At 49.5% G+C, this 18613-nt stretch overlaps 1 protein-coding gene across 1 annotated transcript in view; it reads left to right on the forward strand.

The window, feature by feature from the left end:
- The first annotated feature begins 8097 nt into the window (after window positions 1-8097).
- Window positions 8098-18613, forward strand: part of IQANK1 (IQ motif and ankyrin repeat containing 1) — a 108113-nt gene continuing 97597 nt past the window's right edge. The window contains 2 exon segments of the mRNA XM_043509848.1: window positions 8098-8254; window positions 9065-9165. Coding sequence (XP_043365783.1) covers window positions 9069-9165 — 97 coding nt within the window. The 5' untranslated portion in view covers window positions 8098-8254; window positions 9065-9068.

Here is an 18613-nt window from a genome sequence, read left to right on the forward strand (position 1 = left end):
GTTTCACCACCCTCTTAGTGAAAAAGTTTTTCCTAATATCCAATCTAAACCTCCCCCATTGCAACTTGAGACCATTACTCCTCGTTCTGTCATCTGCTACCATTGAGAACAGTCTAGAGCCATCCTCTTTGAAACCCCCTTTCAGGTAGTTGAAAGCAGCTATCAAATCCCCCCTCATTCTTCTCTTCTGCAGACTAAACAATCCCAGCTCCCTCAGCCTCTCCTCATAAGTCATGTGCTCTAGACCCCTAATCATTTTCGTTGCCCTTCGTTGTACTCTTTCCAATTTATCCACATCCTTCCTGTAGTGTGGGGCCCAAAACTGGACACAGTACTCCAGATGAGGCCTCACCAGTGTCGAATAGAGGGGAACGATCACGTCCCTCGATCTGCTCGCTATGCCCCTACTTATACATCCCAAAATGCCATTGGCCTACTTGGCAACAAGGGCACACTGCTGACTCATATCCAGCTTCTCGTCCACTGTCACCCCTAGGTCCTTTTCCGCAGAACTGCTGCCGAGCCATTCGGTCCCTAGTCTGTAGCGGTGCATTGGATTCTTCCATCCTAAGTGCAGGACCCTGCATTTATCCTTATTGAACCTCATTAGATTTCTTTTGGCCCAATCCTCCAATTTGTCTAGGTCCTTCTGTATCCTATCCCTCCCCTCCAGCGTATCTACCACTCCTCCCAGTTTAGTATCATCCGCAAATTTGCTGAGAGTGCAATCCACACCATCCTCCAGATCATTTATGAAGATATTGAACAAAACGGGCCCCAGGACCGACCCCTGGGGCACTCCACTTGACACCGGCTGCCAACTAGACATGGAGCCATTGATCACTACCCGTTGAGCCCGACAATCTAGCCAGCTTTCTACCCACCTTATAGTGCATTCATCCAGCCCATACTTCCTTAACTTGCTGACAAGAATGCTGTGGGAGACCGTGTCAAAAGCTTTGCTAAAGTCAAGAAACAATACATCCACTGCTTTCCCTTCATCCACAGAACCAGTAATCTCATCATAAAAGGCGATTAGATTAGTCAGGCATGACCTTCCCTTGGTGAATCCATGCTGACTGTTCCTGATCACTTTCCTCTCCTCTAAGTGCTTCAGGATTGATTCTTTGAGGACCTGCTCCATGATTTTTCCAGGGACTGAGGTGAGGCTGACCGGCCTGTAGTTCCCAGGATCCTCCTTCTTCCCTTTTTTAAAGATGGGCACTACATTAGCCTTTTTCCAGTCATCCGGGACTTCCCCCGTTCGCCACGAGTTTTCAAAGATAATGGCCAAGGGCTCTGCAATCACAGCCGCCAATTCCTTCAGCACTCTCGGATGCAATTCGTCCGGCCCCATGGACTTGTGCACGTCCAGCTTTTCTAAATAGTCCCTAACCACCTCTATCTCTACAGAGGGCTGGCCATCTCTTCCCCATTTTGTGTTGCCCAGCACAGCAGTCTGGGAGCTGACCTTGTTAGTGAAAACAGAGGCAAAAAAAGCATTGAGTACATTAGCTTTTTCCACATCCTCTGTCACTAGCTTGCCTCCCTCATTCAGTAAGGGGCCCACACTTTCCTTGGCTTTCTTCTTGTTGCCAACATACCTGAAGAAACCCTTCTTGTTACTCTTGACATCTCTTGCTAGCTGCAGCTCCAGGTGCGATTTGGCCCTCCTGATATCTTTCCTACATGCCCGAGCAATATTTTTATACTCTTCCCTGGTCATATGTCCAAGCTTCCACTTCTTGTAAGCTTCTTTTTTATGTTTAAGATCCGCTAGGATTTCACCATTAAGCCAAGCTGGTCGCCTGCCATATTTACTATTCTTTCGACTCATCGGGATGGTTTGTCCCTGTAACCTCAACAGGGATTCCTTGAAATACAGCCAGCTCTCCTGGACTCCCTTCCCTTTCATGTTAGTCCCCCAGGGGATCCTGGCCATCTGTTCCCTGAGGGAGTCAAAGTCTGCTTTCCTGAAGTCCAGGGTCCGTATCCTGCTGCTTACCTTTCTTCCCTGCGTCAGGATCCTGAACTCAACCAACTCATGGTCACTGCCTCCCAGATTCCCATCCACTTTTGCTTCCCCCACTAATTCTACCCGGTTTGTGAGCAGCAGGTCAAGAAAAGCGCTCCCCCTAGTTGGCTCCCCTAGCACTTGCACCAGGAAATTGTCCCCTACGCTTTCCAAAAACTTCCTGGATTGTCTATGCACCGCTGTATTGCTCTCCCAGCAGATATCAGGAAAATTAAAGTCACCCATGAGAATCAGGGCATGCGATCTAGTAGCTTCCGTGAGTTGCCGGAAGAAAGCCTCATCCACCTCATCCCCCTGGTCCGGTGGTCTATAGCAGACTCCCACCATGACATCACTCTTGTTGCACACACTTCTAAACTTAATCCAGAGACACTCAGGTTTTTCCACAGTTTCGTACCGGAGCTCTGAGCAGTCATACTGCTCCCTTACATACAGTGCTACTCCCCCACCTTTTCTGCCCTGCCTGTCCTTCCTGAACAGTTTATAACCATCCATGACTGTACTCCAGTCATGTGAGTTATCCCACCAAGTCTCTGTTATTCCAATCACGTCATAATTCCTTGACATCACCAGGACCTCCAGTTCTCCCTGCTTGTTTCCAAGGCTTTGTGCATTTGTATATAAGCACTTGAGATAACCTGTTGATCGCCCCTCATTCGCAGTATGAGGCAGGAGCCCTCCCCTCACAGACCTTCCTGCCTGTGCTTCCTCCCGGTATCCCGCTTTCCCACTTACCTCAGGGCTTTGGTCTCCTTCCCCCGGTGAACCTAGTTTAAAGCCCTCCTCACTAGGTTAGCCAGCCTGCTGGCAAAGATGTTCTTCCCTCTCTTCGTAAGATGGAGCCCGTCTCTGCCCAGCACTCCTCCTTCATGGAACACCATCCCATGGTCAAAGAATCCAAAGCCTTCTCTCCGACACCACCTGCGTAGCCATTCGTTGACCTCCACGATTCGACGGTCCCTACCCAGGCCTTTTCCTTCCACGGGGAGGATGGACGAGAACACCACTTGCGCCTCCAACTCCTTTATCCTTCTTCCCAGAGCCACATAGTCCGCAGTGATCCGCTCAAGGTCATTCTTGGCAGTATCATTGGTGCCCACGTGGAGAAGCAGGAAGGGGTAGCGATCCGAGGGCTTGATGAGTCTCGGCAGTCTCTCCGTCACATCACGAATCTTAGCCCCTGGCAAGCAGCAGACTTCTCGGTTTTCCCGGTCAGGGCGGCAGATAGATGACTCAGTCCCCCGGAGGAGAGAGTCCCCGACCACCACCACCCGCCTTCTCCTCTTGGGAGTGGTGGTCGTGGAACCTCCAACCTCAGGACATCGCATCTCATGCCTCCCAACCAGCGGAGTCTCCTTCCGCTTTCTCCCCTCAGACATATCATCTGGTCCACTCTCCGCATTGGTACCTGTGGAGAGAACATGAAAGCGGTTAGTTACCTGTGTCTGTGTTACTGGAACCCGGACATTCCGCTTACCTCTTCTGGAGGTCACATGTTGCCAAGCTTCTTCACTGGCCTCTTGGCTCCTCTGTGCAACCTGCTCTACATCTTTAGAGCTTTGTGCCCCTAGAAGGCTATCCTGAGTTTGGTCCAGAAAATCCTCAGTCTCTCGTATACAACGCAGGGTCGTTACCTGTTGCTCCAGACCTTCAATCTTCTCTTCCAATATGGAGACCAGCTTGCACTTTGTACAGACAAAGTCGCTTCTGTCCTGTGGAAGAAAGACAAACATGGCACATCCAGTGCAGGTCACAACAGCTGAATTCCCCCCTTCCATATCACCTACCTACTACGGAGCTTCCTCAGAGACGTTGGCAAGATGTAAGCCTCACTGGGCTCGCTCCAGGCGAACTCCCAGGCAAACTCCTGCTGTGAGCTGCTCTGCTGTCCCCGCTGCTCAGCTGCCGCTCAGCTGGTACGCGAGGCTCCGGCTATTTTTAAACAGCCAGGCTTCCCTGACGCAAACACACAGACACCCTAATGCCCGCCCCCTGCAGGCTAGCAGCCAATCAGACACTCACTCAGGCTCCCTCCCAGCAAACACACGCTCGGATACTTCCTCAGCAAGCAAACACACACACTCGGATACTTACCAGTCCCAGGCAAACTCCTGCTGTGAGCTGCTCTGCTGTCCCCGCTGCTCCGCTGCCGCTCAGCTGGTTCGCGAGGCTCCGGCTATTTTTAAACAGCCAGGCTTCCCTGACGCAAACACACAGACACCCTAATGCCCGCCCCCTGCAGGCTAGCAGCCAATCAGACACTCACTCAGGTTCCCTCCCAGCAAACACACGCTCGGATACTTCCTCAGCAAGCAAACACACACACTCGGATACTTACCAGTCCCAGGCAAACTCCTGCTGTGAGCTGCTCTGCTGTCCCCGCTGCTCCGCTGGTTCGCTGCCGCTCTGAGAGGGGGTTCGCCATATTTTCCCGCTGGGAGGTCCCATGATGCCTCTCTCTCTGCATTGTGGGGGGCCTGTTCTTTTGGGACTCCTCCCTGCTACCCCCTGACCGACTGTTCACAAACTTGTCGGCCAGCTGCCCTGCATGCTGTGGGTTCTCTAGCTTTTTGTCCACCAACCATAGCCTCAGGTCAGAAGGGCACTGTTCATACAGTTGCTCCAGTATAATTAGGTCATGCAGGTCCTCTTTAGCTTGGGCCCCAGCTGTCCACTTGCGGGCATATCCCTGCATTCGGTTGACCAGTTGTAGGTATGTGACCTCAGGCATTTTAGGCTGACTCCGGAACCTTTTCCAGTACATCTTGGGGGTCAGCACAAACTCATGGAGCAGGGCCCTTTTCAACAGTTCATAGTCCCCTGCCTCTGCCCCTTTCATTCGGCTGTACACCTCCACGGCTTTGGGGTCCAGTAAGGGGGTGAGAAACTGAAGCCTGTCTGCAAGGTCAACCCGGTGCATCTCACAGGCATTCTCAAAGGCCATCAGGAAACTATCTATGTCCTCCCCCTCCTTACGCTGGGCCAGGAAGCACTTATCAAAGCTCCATGTTGTCTTGGGTCTCCCCTCACTCACCACAGCCAGGGCCCCACTGATCCTCAGCCTGGCCAGCTTCAGCTCATGCTGCCTCTGTTTCTCTTTCTCCTCCTACTCATGCTGACGTTGCCTCTCCTCATGCTGACGCTACTTTTTATGATCCTCCAGCTCCCTCATTTTCATCTCCCTCTCCCATTCCAGCCGCCTCCGCTCCAGGGATGGGGAGCTCTGCTGGGAGGACCCCCTGCTAGCAGCCGGGGTTAGGGTGCCCTCGGTATTTGCTGGGCTTCCCCCAACCCCTCCCCTAGGCATAGATAGGAAGGGTCTCAGGATGTCCTCAGCAGCAGTCTGATCTCTCCCAGCCCAGTCAGGCCCCAGGGCCCACACTGCGTCCACCGGGCGGCTTCCCTCAGGGACAGGGATCGGGTCATCCAAGCGATCCTTCTCCTCCAACTGGTCAATTAGCTGTTCCTTGGTGGACCTCCCAACATACAGCCCCTTCTGCCTGCACAGCTCCACCAGGTCACTCTTAAGGCATTTAGCATACATCTCCCTGCTGGCTACTCACAGGCCTGTGCAGCTTTCCACGGTTTCCAGGAAGAACCCCAAGGGTGCCAGTCCTTCTTGAGGTCACCACCTCTTTGCCAGGGTTGAGCTGCAGACTCCTCTGCCCCTGGGATCGTTCGCTGCAATCCCCCGGGCGGACCCTGTTACTGCAAAAGTCCTTCTCTCTGGTCACACACTCGCAGGGGTTAACCCCCCCCCCGAAACTGTCTCTCTCTGAATCTTCAGCACGCCTGGTCCCCGTCAATCCCCCCTTCGTTTTACAGTTCCTCAGCCACTTACTGCAGGAAGTGCCGTTCACGGGGTGCAGTACATCCCACCGCTGCCACCCGTTGTCACGGAGTGTGGGGGAGTCTGGGGCCTGCACCCCTCTTCCTGGGATTCACTGTGACTCTCAGCCAGTCAGTAAAAGGGAAGGTTTATTGGACAATAGGAACACAGTCTAAAACAGAGCTTGTGGGTACAACCAGGACCCCTCATTCAAGTCCTTCTGGGGGGGCAGGGAGCTTAGACCCCAGCCCTGGGGTTCCCTGCATTCCACCACCCAGCATAAAACTGAAACCAAACCCCCCCCCCCCCCGCAGGCTCTCTCCTGCAGCCTTTGTCCAGTTTCCTGGGCAGAGGTGTTACCTCCCCCTCCCCCTCCTGGCTCAGGTTACAGGCTCTCAGGTATCCCATCCCCAATGAAACTCCTCTGCCACATTCCCAGGTCAACACTTCTCCCTCCCTGCTGTGTCACAGGGTATGTGGTGGGGTGAGGGTTCTGGGGTGGGCCAGGGATGAGGGGTTTGATGTTCCAGGCTGGGGCCAAGGGGTTCGGAGTGCGGGAGGGGGTGCGGGCTTTGGAAGGGAGTTTGGATGCAGGATAGGGATCAGGATGGGGCAGGCAGTTGGCGTGTGGGAGGGAGTGCAGGCTCTAGAAGGGAGTTGGGCTGCGGGGGTTTCAGGGATGGGGGGAGTTCGGTACAGGCTCGAGATGGAGCTTCTTTGAGGTGGTTCCCGGAAGCAGCGACATGTCCCTGGCTCCTAGGTGCAATGCTGGCCAGTGATGCTCCGCATGTTTCTCTTGCCTGCAGGCACTGCCCCCGCAGTTCCCATTGGCTGTGGTCCCAGGCAGGAAGCTTCCTCCAAGGAGCTGTGGAGCCAGCGCTCAGGGCGGGGGCAATGCGCAGAGCCTCCCTGGCAGCCTCTGTGGCTAGGGGCCACAGAGACATGCTGGCTGCTTCTGGGAGCCGTCTGGAGCCAGGGCAGGCAGGGAACTTGCCTTCGCCTCGCCGCGCCACTGACTGGACTTTTAATGCCCTGGTCAGCACTGCCAGGGTCTCTTTTCGACTGGGTGTTCCATTGAAAAACCAGATGCTTGGCAACCCTAAAATCCGCTACAACATTGCATATATTATATCTACATAGTTACCATTAGCAACCAAACTTGTAATGTCATCAAAGAATGAAATCAGGTTTGTTTGCCATGACCTTTTTTTCTTTAAAATCATGTTGATGTGGGATGGGGGTTGGGTTTAGTATTTGGAGAGGTGATGTGTGTGTGGGGAGCTGGTACCAGATGGGTGATGAATGGTGTGGGGGTTAGTACCAGAGAGGTGATGCGGGAGATGGTTATACACAGATGGGCGATGGGGCTGGGGGCTTGGTACCTGGATGGGGGATGTTGGGGATAATTGGGGTGGAGGAGTGGTACCTGGATGAGGGATGGTGGGTTGGTACCTGGATGGAGGGTGAGCGGGATGGTTCTACTTGCACGGATGATGACAGGGATAGGGGAAGTCGATACTTGCATGGGTGTTGCAGATGAGGGGGGAAGGGAATGGGGACTAGATCTCGGCATGGGCATGGGGGGATGGGTAGTTGGCACCTGCACTGGTGTTGGCACCTGAGGGTGGGGGAGGAAGCGGGGTAGGTGGTACCAGAGCGCCCATTGGTGGAGCTGGGGAAGCCTGGCCAGGGAGAGGGGTGGTGGTACCGGAGCGGGGATTGGTGGAGCCGGGCCGAGGGGAGGGGAGGGGAAGGATGGTGGTACCGGAGCGGGGATTGGTGGAGCTGGGGAAGCCAGGTCGGTGGTACCGGAGCGGGGATTGGTGGAGCCGGGCCGAGGGGAGGGGAGGGGAGGGGAAGGATGGTGGTACCGGAGCGGGGATTGGTGGAGCCGGGCCGAGGGGAGGGGAGGGGAGGGGAGGGGAAGGATGGTGGTACCGGAGCGGGGATTGGTGGAGCCGGGCCGAGGGGAGGGGAGGGGAAGGATGGTGGTACCGGAGCGGGGATTGGTGAAGCTGGGGAAGCCGGGTTGGTGGTACCGGAGCAGGGATTGGTGGAGCCGGGCCGAGGGGAGGGGAGGGGAAGGATGGTGGTACCAGAGCGGGGATTGGTGGAGCCGGGGAAGCCGGGCCAGGAGGTAGCGTTACACTGCAGGAAGTGGGCGGGGCTCTGATCTGGGGCGGTCACTTCACCCACTGGAGCGTGACGTCTAGGGGTCAGACCCGCCCTTTCAGTTCCGGTTGGGAACGGGTGCGCTTCCGGCGTCGCCGTTGCCTGGTGACGGGTGGGGCGGCTGCCGTGACAGGCGAAGGCCCCAGGAGCTGGAGCGGCGCAGGCGGAGCGCTCGTTCTGGCGGGTGCAACTTTCCCACGGCGACCCTGGAAGAGCAGGTCGGGGCCCGCGGCACTGCCCACGTAGTTCAGAGGTGGGGAGCGGGAGCGGAGGCAAAGGCGGGGGCACGAGAGGCCGGTAGGGAGTCAGTGCGGGGACACGTCGGTATTTGTGTCCTGAGGACTGGAGGAAAGTCCGTGGACACCACTACTTTACTTGTAAGGACGTCTAGTGGAGGTGTCAATGATGTCAGAAGTTGTTTAAGGTGGATGGATAAGGTTGTATCTGATTTTTTTGCAGTTTTTCTAAGGACATCATTCTGGGATCTTGCCTGGGAGCTATGGGTACGACTGTCATAAAAAGCTGGGTAAAGTTAAGATAGTTTGGGTGCATTAATTACATTTCTGTATTGTCAGATGTTTATGTTGAGCCTTAATTCTGAATTTTCTGGGTTTTTTTTTTAGAAGTATAGCATTCTTGTAATTTTTTAAACCTCTACATTACGGATATGTACTCTTATTCTTCACTACACATCTGGCATTTGTTCAGATGAAAATTCCCTTAGGTTCTAAACCACTTTGAAAATGTTTTTGACAAGCATTAGGGGAAGGGACCAAGATATCCCACAAAGATGCTGAGGTTTCTTAGCACCAGCATTAACTTCTCCTTCCCCTCTCCCCCCCATCCATGCCATAAGTGGGCCTGATACTGCAGACAGACTCAGGTAATCCCATTGAATTTACTGTGGCTACTCACATGCATTCGTGTTTGCAGGACCAAAGGAGTTGCTGTCTCTTGGCTCATGCAAAGCTGAGCTCATTAGTGCTTTAAAGTTAATAAGAAACCTGCTGGCCTCTATTCTGTTTCAGGGAAATGAGTGACAGGAAAACAGCTGGAAAAGGTGCAGCTCAGAAAGATTCCAAACCAGCTTCACTGGTGAAGAAATCAGGAACAGCATCTAGAAGACCAGGTAGAATTGTGGTGGGAGAATCTTGGTTCTCTCTGTTGCTGTTGTCTTTCAGCCTTCTGCATCATCATTAGTTTGGGAGTTACAGGTAGGGAGTGCGGTTTCTTTCTGTTTAGGTATGGTGCTACCCCATGCAGCAGATATGGTCAACAATGGAACAGACATAATGACCTGTGGTGGATGTGCTTTGTTTTCCTACATGCTGGAAAACAGCAGAGATTTCTTGTATAGGAATTTTAAGTTGGTGGCCATGCTGGCAAAGAAGATATATGATCTGGAATCACCAGTATCAGTGCTGCGTACCAACTGAGATGGCAAAGACTTATTGAACAACAAGATTTGGGAATTGTTGCCGCCAATTCTACTGGGGAAGGATTGGTGAAGAAGGAACATAAGAGTGTAGAAACTAAAGAAGATGACTGGCAATTTGTGAACAACAGAGGAAAGAGAAACAGAAGGCATTCAATTCTTCTAGAAGTATTGAATTGCAGTATTCAGTGAGGCAACTACAGAAAATGTGTCTGAACATACATTTGGAGGAATGGAACAAAGTTACCGGGGGTAGCTGCTTGTTTCTTACTGGCAAGGATGTCCAAGAAGCTTTTAACTGTTCTAAAATGACAAGCAACTATCAAGTGATTCCATATTAAGAAGAATGGACAGAGAATTCAGCAGGATGATGTGTAGCTTTCCTGGAACAAAGACATGAACTATAACTATAAGATTGGATGGGGATCTGAAGTTGGTTGGCAAATCTCCTGGTGATGATACACATTAGAAAGCATGATGGACAGCATCACATGGAAGTACAAAGATTATTGAAAACTTCAGGGATGTTAGCCTTAGGTACTTTTATGGCCCCCATTACTGTTGTATCTGAGCACCTCACAGTCATTAATGTATTTATCCTTCAAACACCCCTGGGAGGTAAAGAAATGCTTTTATCCCCATTTCACAGATGGGGAGCTGAGTGGTTAAGTGATATGCCCAAGGTCACACAGGATATCGTTGGTGGACCAGGGATTTGAACACGCATTTCCTAAATCCTAAGCTAATGCTATAACTGCTGGACCAAAGACTCATCTCTCTTGGAAGTGTTGTGAAGAAGAAAAATTCCAAGTCATCTCTCAGAGATCCTTCCATTCCCATAAATGAGGGATGGCAGAAGGCAGAAATTAGTGGAGGTGTACCATTATCTATGTGGGTGATATGAAACTCAAGGTTTTGATTTTGTGGAACATTGGGTCACATTCCAGTGGGAGAAAGACCTGAACAAATAGGACCTCCAGCAACACAGAAGTAGGTGGGCTAATCTCGGTTGAAGACCAGTTGGAGCAGGTAGGAGTATCTTAAACTAGCAATTCCAGGAGAAGATGCTAAGAAGGCAGTTGTGCTACAAATGCTTAAAGATATCAAGCTCAAGGTACTGTGAATATATTGAGATGAGGTGGGAAAGAATGTGAAGGGGGTAAAAATTCAGTTGCTTTTATACAAATGCTAGGAGTCTGGGTAATAAGAAAGAAAAGCTGTAATTTAAAACTGTGTCATAGATTTTTAAGGCCAGAAAGGACCATCGTGATCATCTTGTCTGACCTCCTATATAACACAGGCCATAGGACTTCATTGAAATACTTCCTGTTTGAACAAGAGGAATTATTTAAGCTCAGCACCAATGTGGACACAAGAACAAATGGGTATAAACTGGCCACCAGGAAGTTTAGACTTGAAATCAGACGAAGGTTTTTAACCATCAGAGGAGTGAAGTTTTGGAATAACCTTCCAAGGGAAGCAGTGGGGGCAAAAGATCTATCTGGTTTTAAGATTCTACTCGATAAGTTTATGGAGGAGATGATATGATGGGATAATGGGATTTTGGTAAGTAATTGATCTTTAAATATTCAGGGTAAATAGGCCAAATCCCCTGAGATGGGATATTAGATGGATGGGATCTGATTTACTATAGAAAACTCTTTCCTGGGTATCTGGCTGGTGAATCTTGCCCATGTGCTCAGGGTTTGGCTGATTGCCATGTTTGGGGTCGGGAGGGAGTTTTCCTCCAGGGCAGATTGGAGAGGCCCTGGAGGTTTTTTTGCCTTCCTTTGTAGCATGGGGCATGGTTGACTGGAGGGAGGCTTCTCTGCTCCCTCGAAGTTTTGAACCATGATTTGAGGACTTCAATAGCTCAGACATGGGTGAGGTTTTTCATAGGAGTGGGTGGGTGACATTCTGTGGCCTGCGCTGTGCAGGAGGTCGGACTAGATGATCAGCGTGGTCCCTTCTGACCTTAGTATCTATGAATCTAAGAGTATATCTTTATAGAAAAATAGTCAATGTTGATTTAAAAATTGTGATCAATGGAGAATCTACCATAACCCTTGGTAAGATGTTCCAATGGTTAATTACCTTCACTGTTTTTTAATAAAAAAAAGTATGCCTTATTTCTAGTCTTAATTTGTCTACGTTCAACTTCTAGTCATGGAATCTTGCTATACCTTTGTCTATTAGACAGATGAGCCCATTATCAAATTTTTGTTCCCCATGTAGGTACTTACTGATTGTGATCATGTCGCTCCTTAACCTTCTCTTTTGAGAAATAAATAAATTGAGCTCCTGGTACATATCACTATACAATATGTTTTCTAAACCTTTTATCAATCTCCGGGCTCTTCTTTGAACCCTCTTCAATTTATCAACTTATTGCAACAATTATGGATACCGGAACTAGACACAATATTCCAGTTGTGATTGAACCAGTCCCAAATACAATGGTAATATAGACTCCCTACTCCTACTCAAGATTTCCCTGGGAATCCAAGGATTGCAGTAGTCCTTTTGGCCACAGCTTTACACTGGAAGTTCATCCTCGCCCCGAAATCCTTTTTAGAGTCACTGATTCCCAGGATAGAGTCTCCCATTCTGTAAGTCCCTCTGAAGCACCTGGCACTGGCCAGTGTCGGAAGACAGGATACTGGGCTAGATGGATATTTGGTGTGATCTAGTATGTCTGTTCTTATGACTGCTGTCCTAAACCTGGATCTTTAGGTATTCTTCTAGGTATCCTTGGGTCAAACCATTGAAGGTAAGTACTGAGACCTTAAACTTCATTTATTGTTCTATGGGAAGCCCGCGTACTAAGCGGAAGACAGGTCTGATGTGCTCATGATAGCCTGTGTTGCTGTGCTAGGCAGCTTCATTCTGTACTAGTCAAAGTTTCCTGAGGACTTACATCTTCATTTTCAGGTGGATCACATTGCTGTAGGCCAGCTGCAAAATGACTGAAGTTTGTACAACTGAGCATAGATCATCATCTTCTAGGATGGGACATGTCATAAATATAAAGGGAAGGGTAAACACCTTTAAAATCCTTCCTGGCCAGAGGAAAAACCCTTTCACCTGTAAAGGGTTAAGAAGCTAGGATAACCTCGCTGGCACCTGACCAAAATGACCAATGAGGAGGCAAGATACTTTCAAAAGCTGGGGGGAGGGAGAAATAAAGCCTCTTTCTCTCGGTCTGTGTGATGCTTTTGCCAGGGACAAAACGGGAATGGAGTCTTAGAACTTAGTAAGTAATCTAGCTAGATATGCGTTAGGTTCTGATTCCTTTCAATGGCTGAGAAAAGAAGCTGTGCTGAATGGAATGTAGATTCCTGTTTTTGTGTCTTTTTGTAACTTAAGGTTTTGCCTAGAGGGATTTTCTGTGTTTTGAATCTGATTACCCTATAAGGTATTTACCATCCTGATTTTACAGAGGTGATTTTTTTTACTTTTTTTCTATTAAAATTCTTTTTAAGAATCTGAATGTTTTTTTTCATTGTTCTTAAGATCCAAGGATTTGGGTCTGTGTTCACCTATGCAAATTGGTGAACACAGGAAAGGGGGTGTAAGATTTGGGAGGATTTGGGGGGGAAAGACGTTTCCAGACGGGCTCTTTCCCAGTTATATCCCTGTTAGGCGTTTGGTGGTGGCAGCGAAAGTCCCAGGGGAAAAGGTAAAATAGTTTGTACCTTGGGGAAGTTTTAACCTAAGCTGGTAAAAGTAAGCTTAGGAGGTTTTCATGCAGGTCCCCACATCTGTACCCTAGAGTTCAGAGTGGGGAAGGAACCTTGACATGGTGGCAGAGCGGTGGGATTTACTTGAAATAATTTTGAAATCAATTTGAGATTCTTGAACCAGAAGCACAAATTTTAAAAGGGAATTTTTTTTCCTTTGGGCTGCTGGAAAGCAGTTTCCAACTGAAAGTAGTTAGAGTTTTCTTTTTCTCTGCATTGGGGCCAGAGCAGAGACAAAAGGGAATTGTCTTTTGTGAGCTGGAGTTTTCTCTGCCTAAAGGCAGGGTAGTTAACCTCCTGCAGGGAAATTCACAAGTCTTCACAGACCTGAAGAAGGTGTTTTTTTTTTTCCCCCTAAGAGCAACTAGAGGGGTTTTCTGCCTGTTTGCCTGGAGACAAAGGTGTTAGGGGTTTTTTTTAAGGATTTCTCTGTAGGCTGACAATCACTACAAGAGAACATAGGTGTCCGGACAGCACAGCAAAATTTTACAAGCCAGGTTTTTGTTTTGTTTTGTTTTCTTTCTAACTTTCGGGTATAAAGTTGGTTAAAAACAGAGAGGTTAGGATGACAGACTCCACTGTTCAACAAAAGCTGGAATTAGCCAGATTTGAGGCTGAGGAAAAACAAAAGGAACATGAAAGACAGATAGAACTCATACGGATGGAGATGGATGCACACGTGGCCAGGGAAAAAGAAATGGAGGCTGCCTACAGGAGGGAAATGGAGGCAAGGGCCAAAGAAATGGAGGAGAAGGAAAAAAAAGAGGAAGCATGCACTGGAGATGGAGAAGGCAAAGGCTCAGCAGACTATACCAACAAACCCTAGCAATCCTTCTCCAGGTACCACTTCCCATCCCAGAAAGTTCCCCACCTACAAGGCAGGAGATGATACTGAGGCCTTTTTAGAAAACTTCAAAAGGACCTGTCTTGGGTACAGTATCTCTACAGACCAATACATGGTAGAGCTTAGGCCGCAGCTCAGTGAACCCTTAGCTGAGGTGGCGGCTGAAATGCCTAAGGAACACATGAACCAGTATGACAGGTTTCAGAGTAGCAGCCATGTTAGTCTGTATTCGCAAAAAGAAAAGGAGTACTTGTGGCACCTTAGAGACTAACAAATTTATTTGAGCATAAGCTTTCGTGAGCTACAGCTCACTTCATTGGATGCATCCGATGAAGTGAGCTGTAGCTCACGAAAGCTTATGCTCAAATAAATTTGTTAGTCTCTAAGGTGCCACAAGTACTCCTTTTCTTTTTATGAACCAGTATGAACTGTTTAAAACCAAGGCAACAGTCAGAATGGGGCTAACGCCCAAGCATTCCCGTCGGCAGTTCAGGGCCCTAAGGTGGAAACCAGACGTGTCATTTCCCCGACATGCCTACCACATTGTGAAACATTGGGATGCCTGCATATCAGGAGCAAGTGTTAAATCTCCAGAAGATTTGCCCTTCCTAATGCAAATGAAGCAGTTCTTAGAGGGTGTTCCTGAGGAAATAGAAAGATACATCCATGATGGGAAGCCCAAAACTGTAATCGAGGCGAGGGAGATTGGAGCCAAATGGGTGGAGGTGGCAGAAAAGAAAAAAACTGGTCATACTTGGAGTGGATACCAGAAGGGACAACGTCAGACCACCCCCTACTACCGGGGGCAGCCCAAGGCCCCAACTACCCCCCAAGGAACCCTCCAGACACCTTATCGTCCCGCCACACCGTTCTCCAGCAACCCACCTTGCCCCAGTGACCGTCAGCTGGACGATGTTTTAAATGTAACAAGCTGGGGCACGTAAAGGCCAACTGCCCCAAGAAACCCAACAGATTACAGTTCATTGCACCAGAATCACACCAGAGGTCCTCAGGCTCAGATACCTCCCAGATACCCTTGAAGTGGAGGGAAACTGTGAGTGTGGGTGGGAAGAAGGTCACAGCGTGGAGGGACACCAGAGCACAAGTGTCGGCTATCCATGCTTCCTTAGTGGACCCCAATTTAATCAACCCAGAGATCCAAGTGACAATTCGGTCCTTCAAGTCCAACTCTTTTAATTTGCCTACAGCCAGGTTGCCAGTCCAGTACAAGGGCTGGTCAGGAACGTGGACTTTTGCAGTCTATGATGATTATCCCATCCCCATGCTGTTGGGGAAAGACTTGGCCAATCGTGTGAAGCCAGCCAAGAGGGTGGGAATAGTCATCCGCAGCCAGGCTAAACCAGCCATCACGCCTAGCTCTGTTCTGGAAACTTCTACCATGACCCGGTCAGAAGGCAATGTCTGCAACAGCAGTAGTGGATCCAGTCCCAGAGACCCAGACAGAGTCAGTCCCAGAACTGGAACCGTCGGAACAACTAGCACCAGACCCATTGCCAGCACTGAACCCAGTACTTGCAACCCCAACACCAGAAGGCCCCATCGAACCTGAACCGGCAGCAGCCGATAACCATACACAAGAGGCTCAGCCAGAGCCTGAACCCCAACATAGTGCTCCAGCAGAGAGCGGTTCACAGTCAACGGAAACAGCCCCATCCCCAACATCGCTTCCAGAGGGACCAAGTATAGGTCCACAATCCAATGAGGAACTGATGTCTCCAGCATCAAGGGAACAGTTCCAGACTGAACAGGAAGCAGATGAAAGCCTCCAGAGAGCTTGGACGGCGGCATGGAGCAACCCACCACCTCTCAGCTCTTCTAATCGATCTAGGTTTGTTGTAGAAAGAGGACTTTTATACAAGGAAACTCTTTCTGGTGGACACCAGGAGGACTGGTATCCTCAGAGACAGTTGGTAGTTCCAACTAAGTACCGGGCCAAGCTCTTGAGCTTAGCCCACAATCATCCTAGTGGCCATGCTGGGCTGAACAGGACCAAAGACTGGTTGGGGAGGTCATTCCACGAGGAGAGAATTGGCAAGGATGTTTCTACTTATGTCCGGTCTTGTGAGGTATGCCAAAGAGTGGGAAAACCCCAAGACCAGGTCAAAGCCCCTCTCCTTCCACTCCCCATTATTGAAGTTCCATTTCAGCAAGTAGCTGTGGATATTCTGGGTCCTTTTCCAAAAAAGACACCGAGAGGAAAGCAGTACATACTGACTTTCATGGAATTTGCCACCCAATGGCTGGAGGCAGTAGCTCTAAGCAACATCAGGGCTAAAAGTGTGTGCTAGGCACTAGGAGACGTTTTTGCCAGGGTAGATTGGCCCTCCGACATCCTCACAGATGCAGGAACTATTTCCTGGCAGGAACTATGGAAAGCCTTTGGGAAGCTCATGGGGTAAATCACTTGGTTGCCACTCCTTACCACCATTAGACAAATGGCATGGTGGAGAAGTTTAATGGAACTTTGGGGGCCACGATACGTAAATTCGTAAATGAGCACTCCAATGATTGGGACCTAGTGTTGCAGCAGTTGCTCTTTGCCTACAGAGCTGTACCACATCCCAGTTTAGGGTTTTCACCATTTGAACTTGTATATGGCCACGAGGTTAAAGGGCCATTACAGTTGGTGAAGCAGCAATAGGAGGGATTTACACCTTCTCCAGGAACTAACATTCTGGACTTTGTAACCAACCTACAAAACACCCTCCAAACCTCTCTAGCCCTTGCTAAAGAAAACCTACAGGATGCTCAAAAGGAGCAAAAAGCCTGGTATGGTAAACATGCCAGAGAGCGTTCCTTCAAAGTAGGTGACCAAGTCATGGTCTTAAAGGCGCTCCAGGCCCATAAAATGGAAGCGTCGTGGGAAGGGCCATTCACAGTCCAGGAGCGCCTGGGAGCTGTTAATTACCTCATAGCATTCCCCACCTCCAACCAAAAGCCTAAGATATACCATATTAATTCTCTAAAGCCCTTTTATTTCAGAGAATTAAAAGTTTGTCAGTTTACAGCCCAGGGAGGAGATGACGCTGAGTGGCCTGAAGGTGTCTACTACGAAGGGAAAAGTGCTGTGGCGTGGAAGAGGTGAACCTCTCCATGACCCTTGGGCGTATGCAGCGACAGCAGATCCAGGAGCTGTGCACTAGCTACGCCCCGATGTTCTCAGCCACCCCAGGACTGAATGAACGGGCATACCACTCCATTGACACAGGTAATGCTCACCCAATTAAAGTCCAACCTTACCGGGTGTCTCCTCAAGCTAAAACTGCTATAGAACGGGAAATCCAGGATATGTTGCAGATGGGTGTAATCCGCCCCTCTGGCAGTGCATGGGCATCTCCAGTGGTTCTAGTTCCCAAACCAGATGGGGAGATATGTTTTTGTGTGGACTACCGTAAGCTAAATGCTGTAACTCGCCCCGACAACTATCCAATGCCACGCATAGATGAACTATTAGAGAAACTGGGATGAGCCCAGTTCGTCTCTACCTTGGATTTAACCAAGGGGTACTGGCAGGTACCGCTAGATGAATCCGCCAAGGAAAGGTCAGCCTTCACCACCCATGTTGGGTTGTATGAATGTAGTGTACTCCCTTTCGGGCTGCGGAATGCACCCGCCACATTCCAAAGACTTGTAGATGGTCTCCTAGCGGGATTAGGAGAATATGCAGTCGCTTACCTTGACGATGTGGCCATATTTTCGGATTCCTGGGCAGAACACCTGGAACATCTACAAAAAGTCTTTGAGCGCATAAGGGAGGCAGGACTAACTGTTAAGGCTAAGAAGTGTCAAACAGGCCTAAACAGAGTGACTTACCTTGGACACCAGGTGGATCAAGGAACTATCAACCCCTTACAGGCCAAAGTGGATGCTATCCAAAAGTGGCCTGTCCCAAAGTCAAAGAAACAGGTTCAATCCTTTTTAGGCTTGGCCAGTTATTACAGACGATTTGTACCACAATACAGCCAAATCGCCACCCCACTGACAGACCTAACCAAAAAGAAACAGCCAAATGCCGTTCAGTGGACCGAAGAGTGTCAGAAGGCCTTTAACCAGCTTAAAACGACACTTATGTCTGACCCTGAGCTAAGGGCCCCAGTCTTTGACAAACCGTTTCTAGTAACCACCGATGCGTCTGAGTGTGGTGTGGGAGCAGTTTTAATGCAGGAAGGACCGGATCAAGAATTCCACCCTGTAGTGTTTCTCAGCAAGAAGCTGTCTGAGAGGGAAAGCAACTGGTCAGTCAGTGAAAAAGAATGTTACGCCATTGTCTACGCTCTGGAAAAGCTACGCCCATATGTTTGGGGATGGCGTTTCCACTTGCAAACTGACCATGCTGCACTGCGGTGGCTTCATACTGCCACAGGAAATAACAAAAAACTTATTCGGTGGAGTTTAGCTCTCCAAGATTTTGATTTCGACATCCAACACACCTCAGGAGCTTCTAACAAAGTGGCTGATGCACTCTCCCGTGAAAGTTTCCCTGAATCAACTGGTTAAAATCGTCCTTGAGATGTGGAAAATATTGTTAGTCTTCTTA

The sequence above is a fragment of the Dermochelys coriacea genome, chromosome 2 (assembly GCF_009764565.3).
Source record: "Dermochelys coriacea isolate rDerCor1 chromosome 2, rDerCor1.pri.v4, whole genome shotgun sequence".
Classification (NCBI taxonomy): domain Eukaryota; kingdom Metazoa; phylum Chordata; order Testudines; family Dermochelyidae; genus Dermochelys; species Dermochelys coriacea.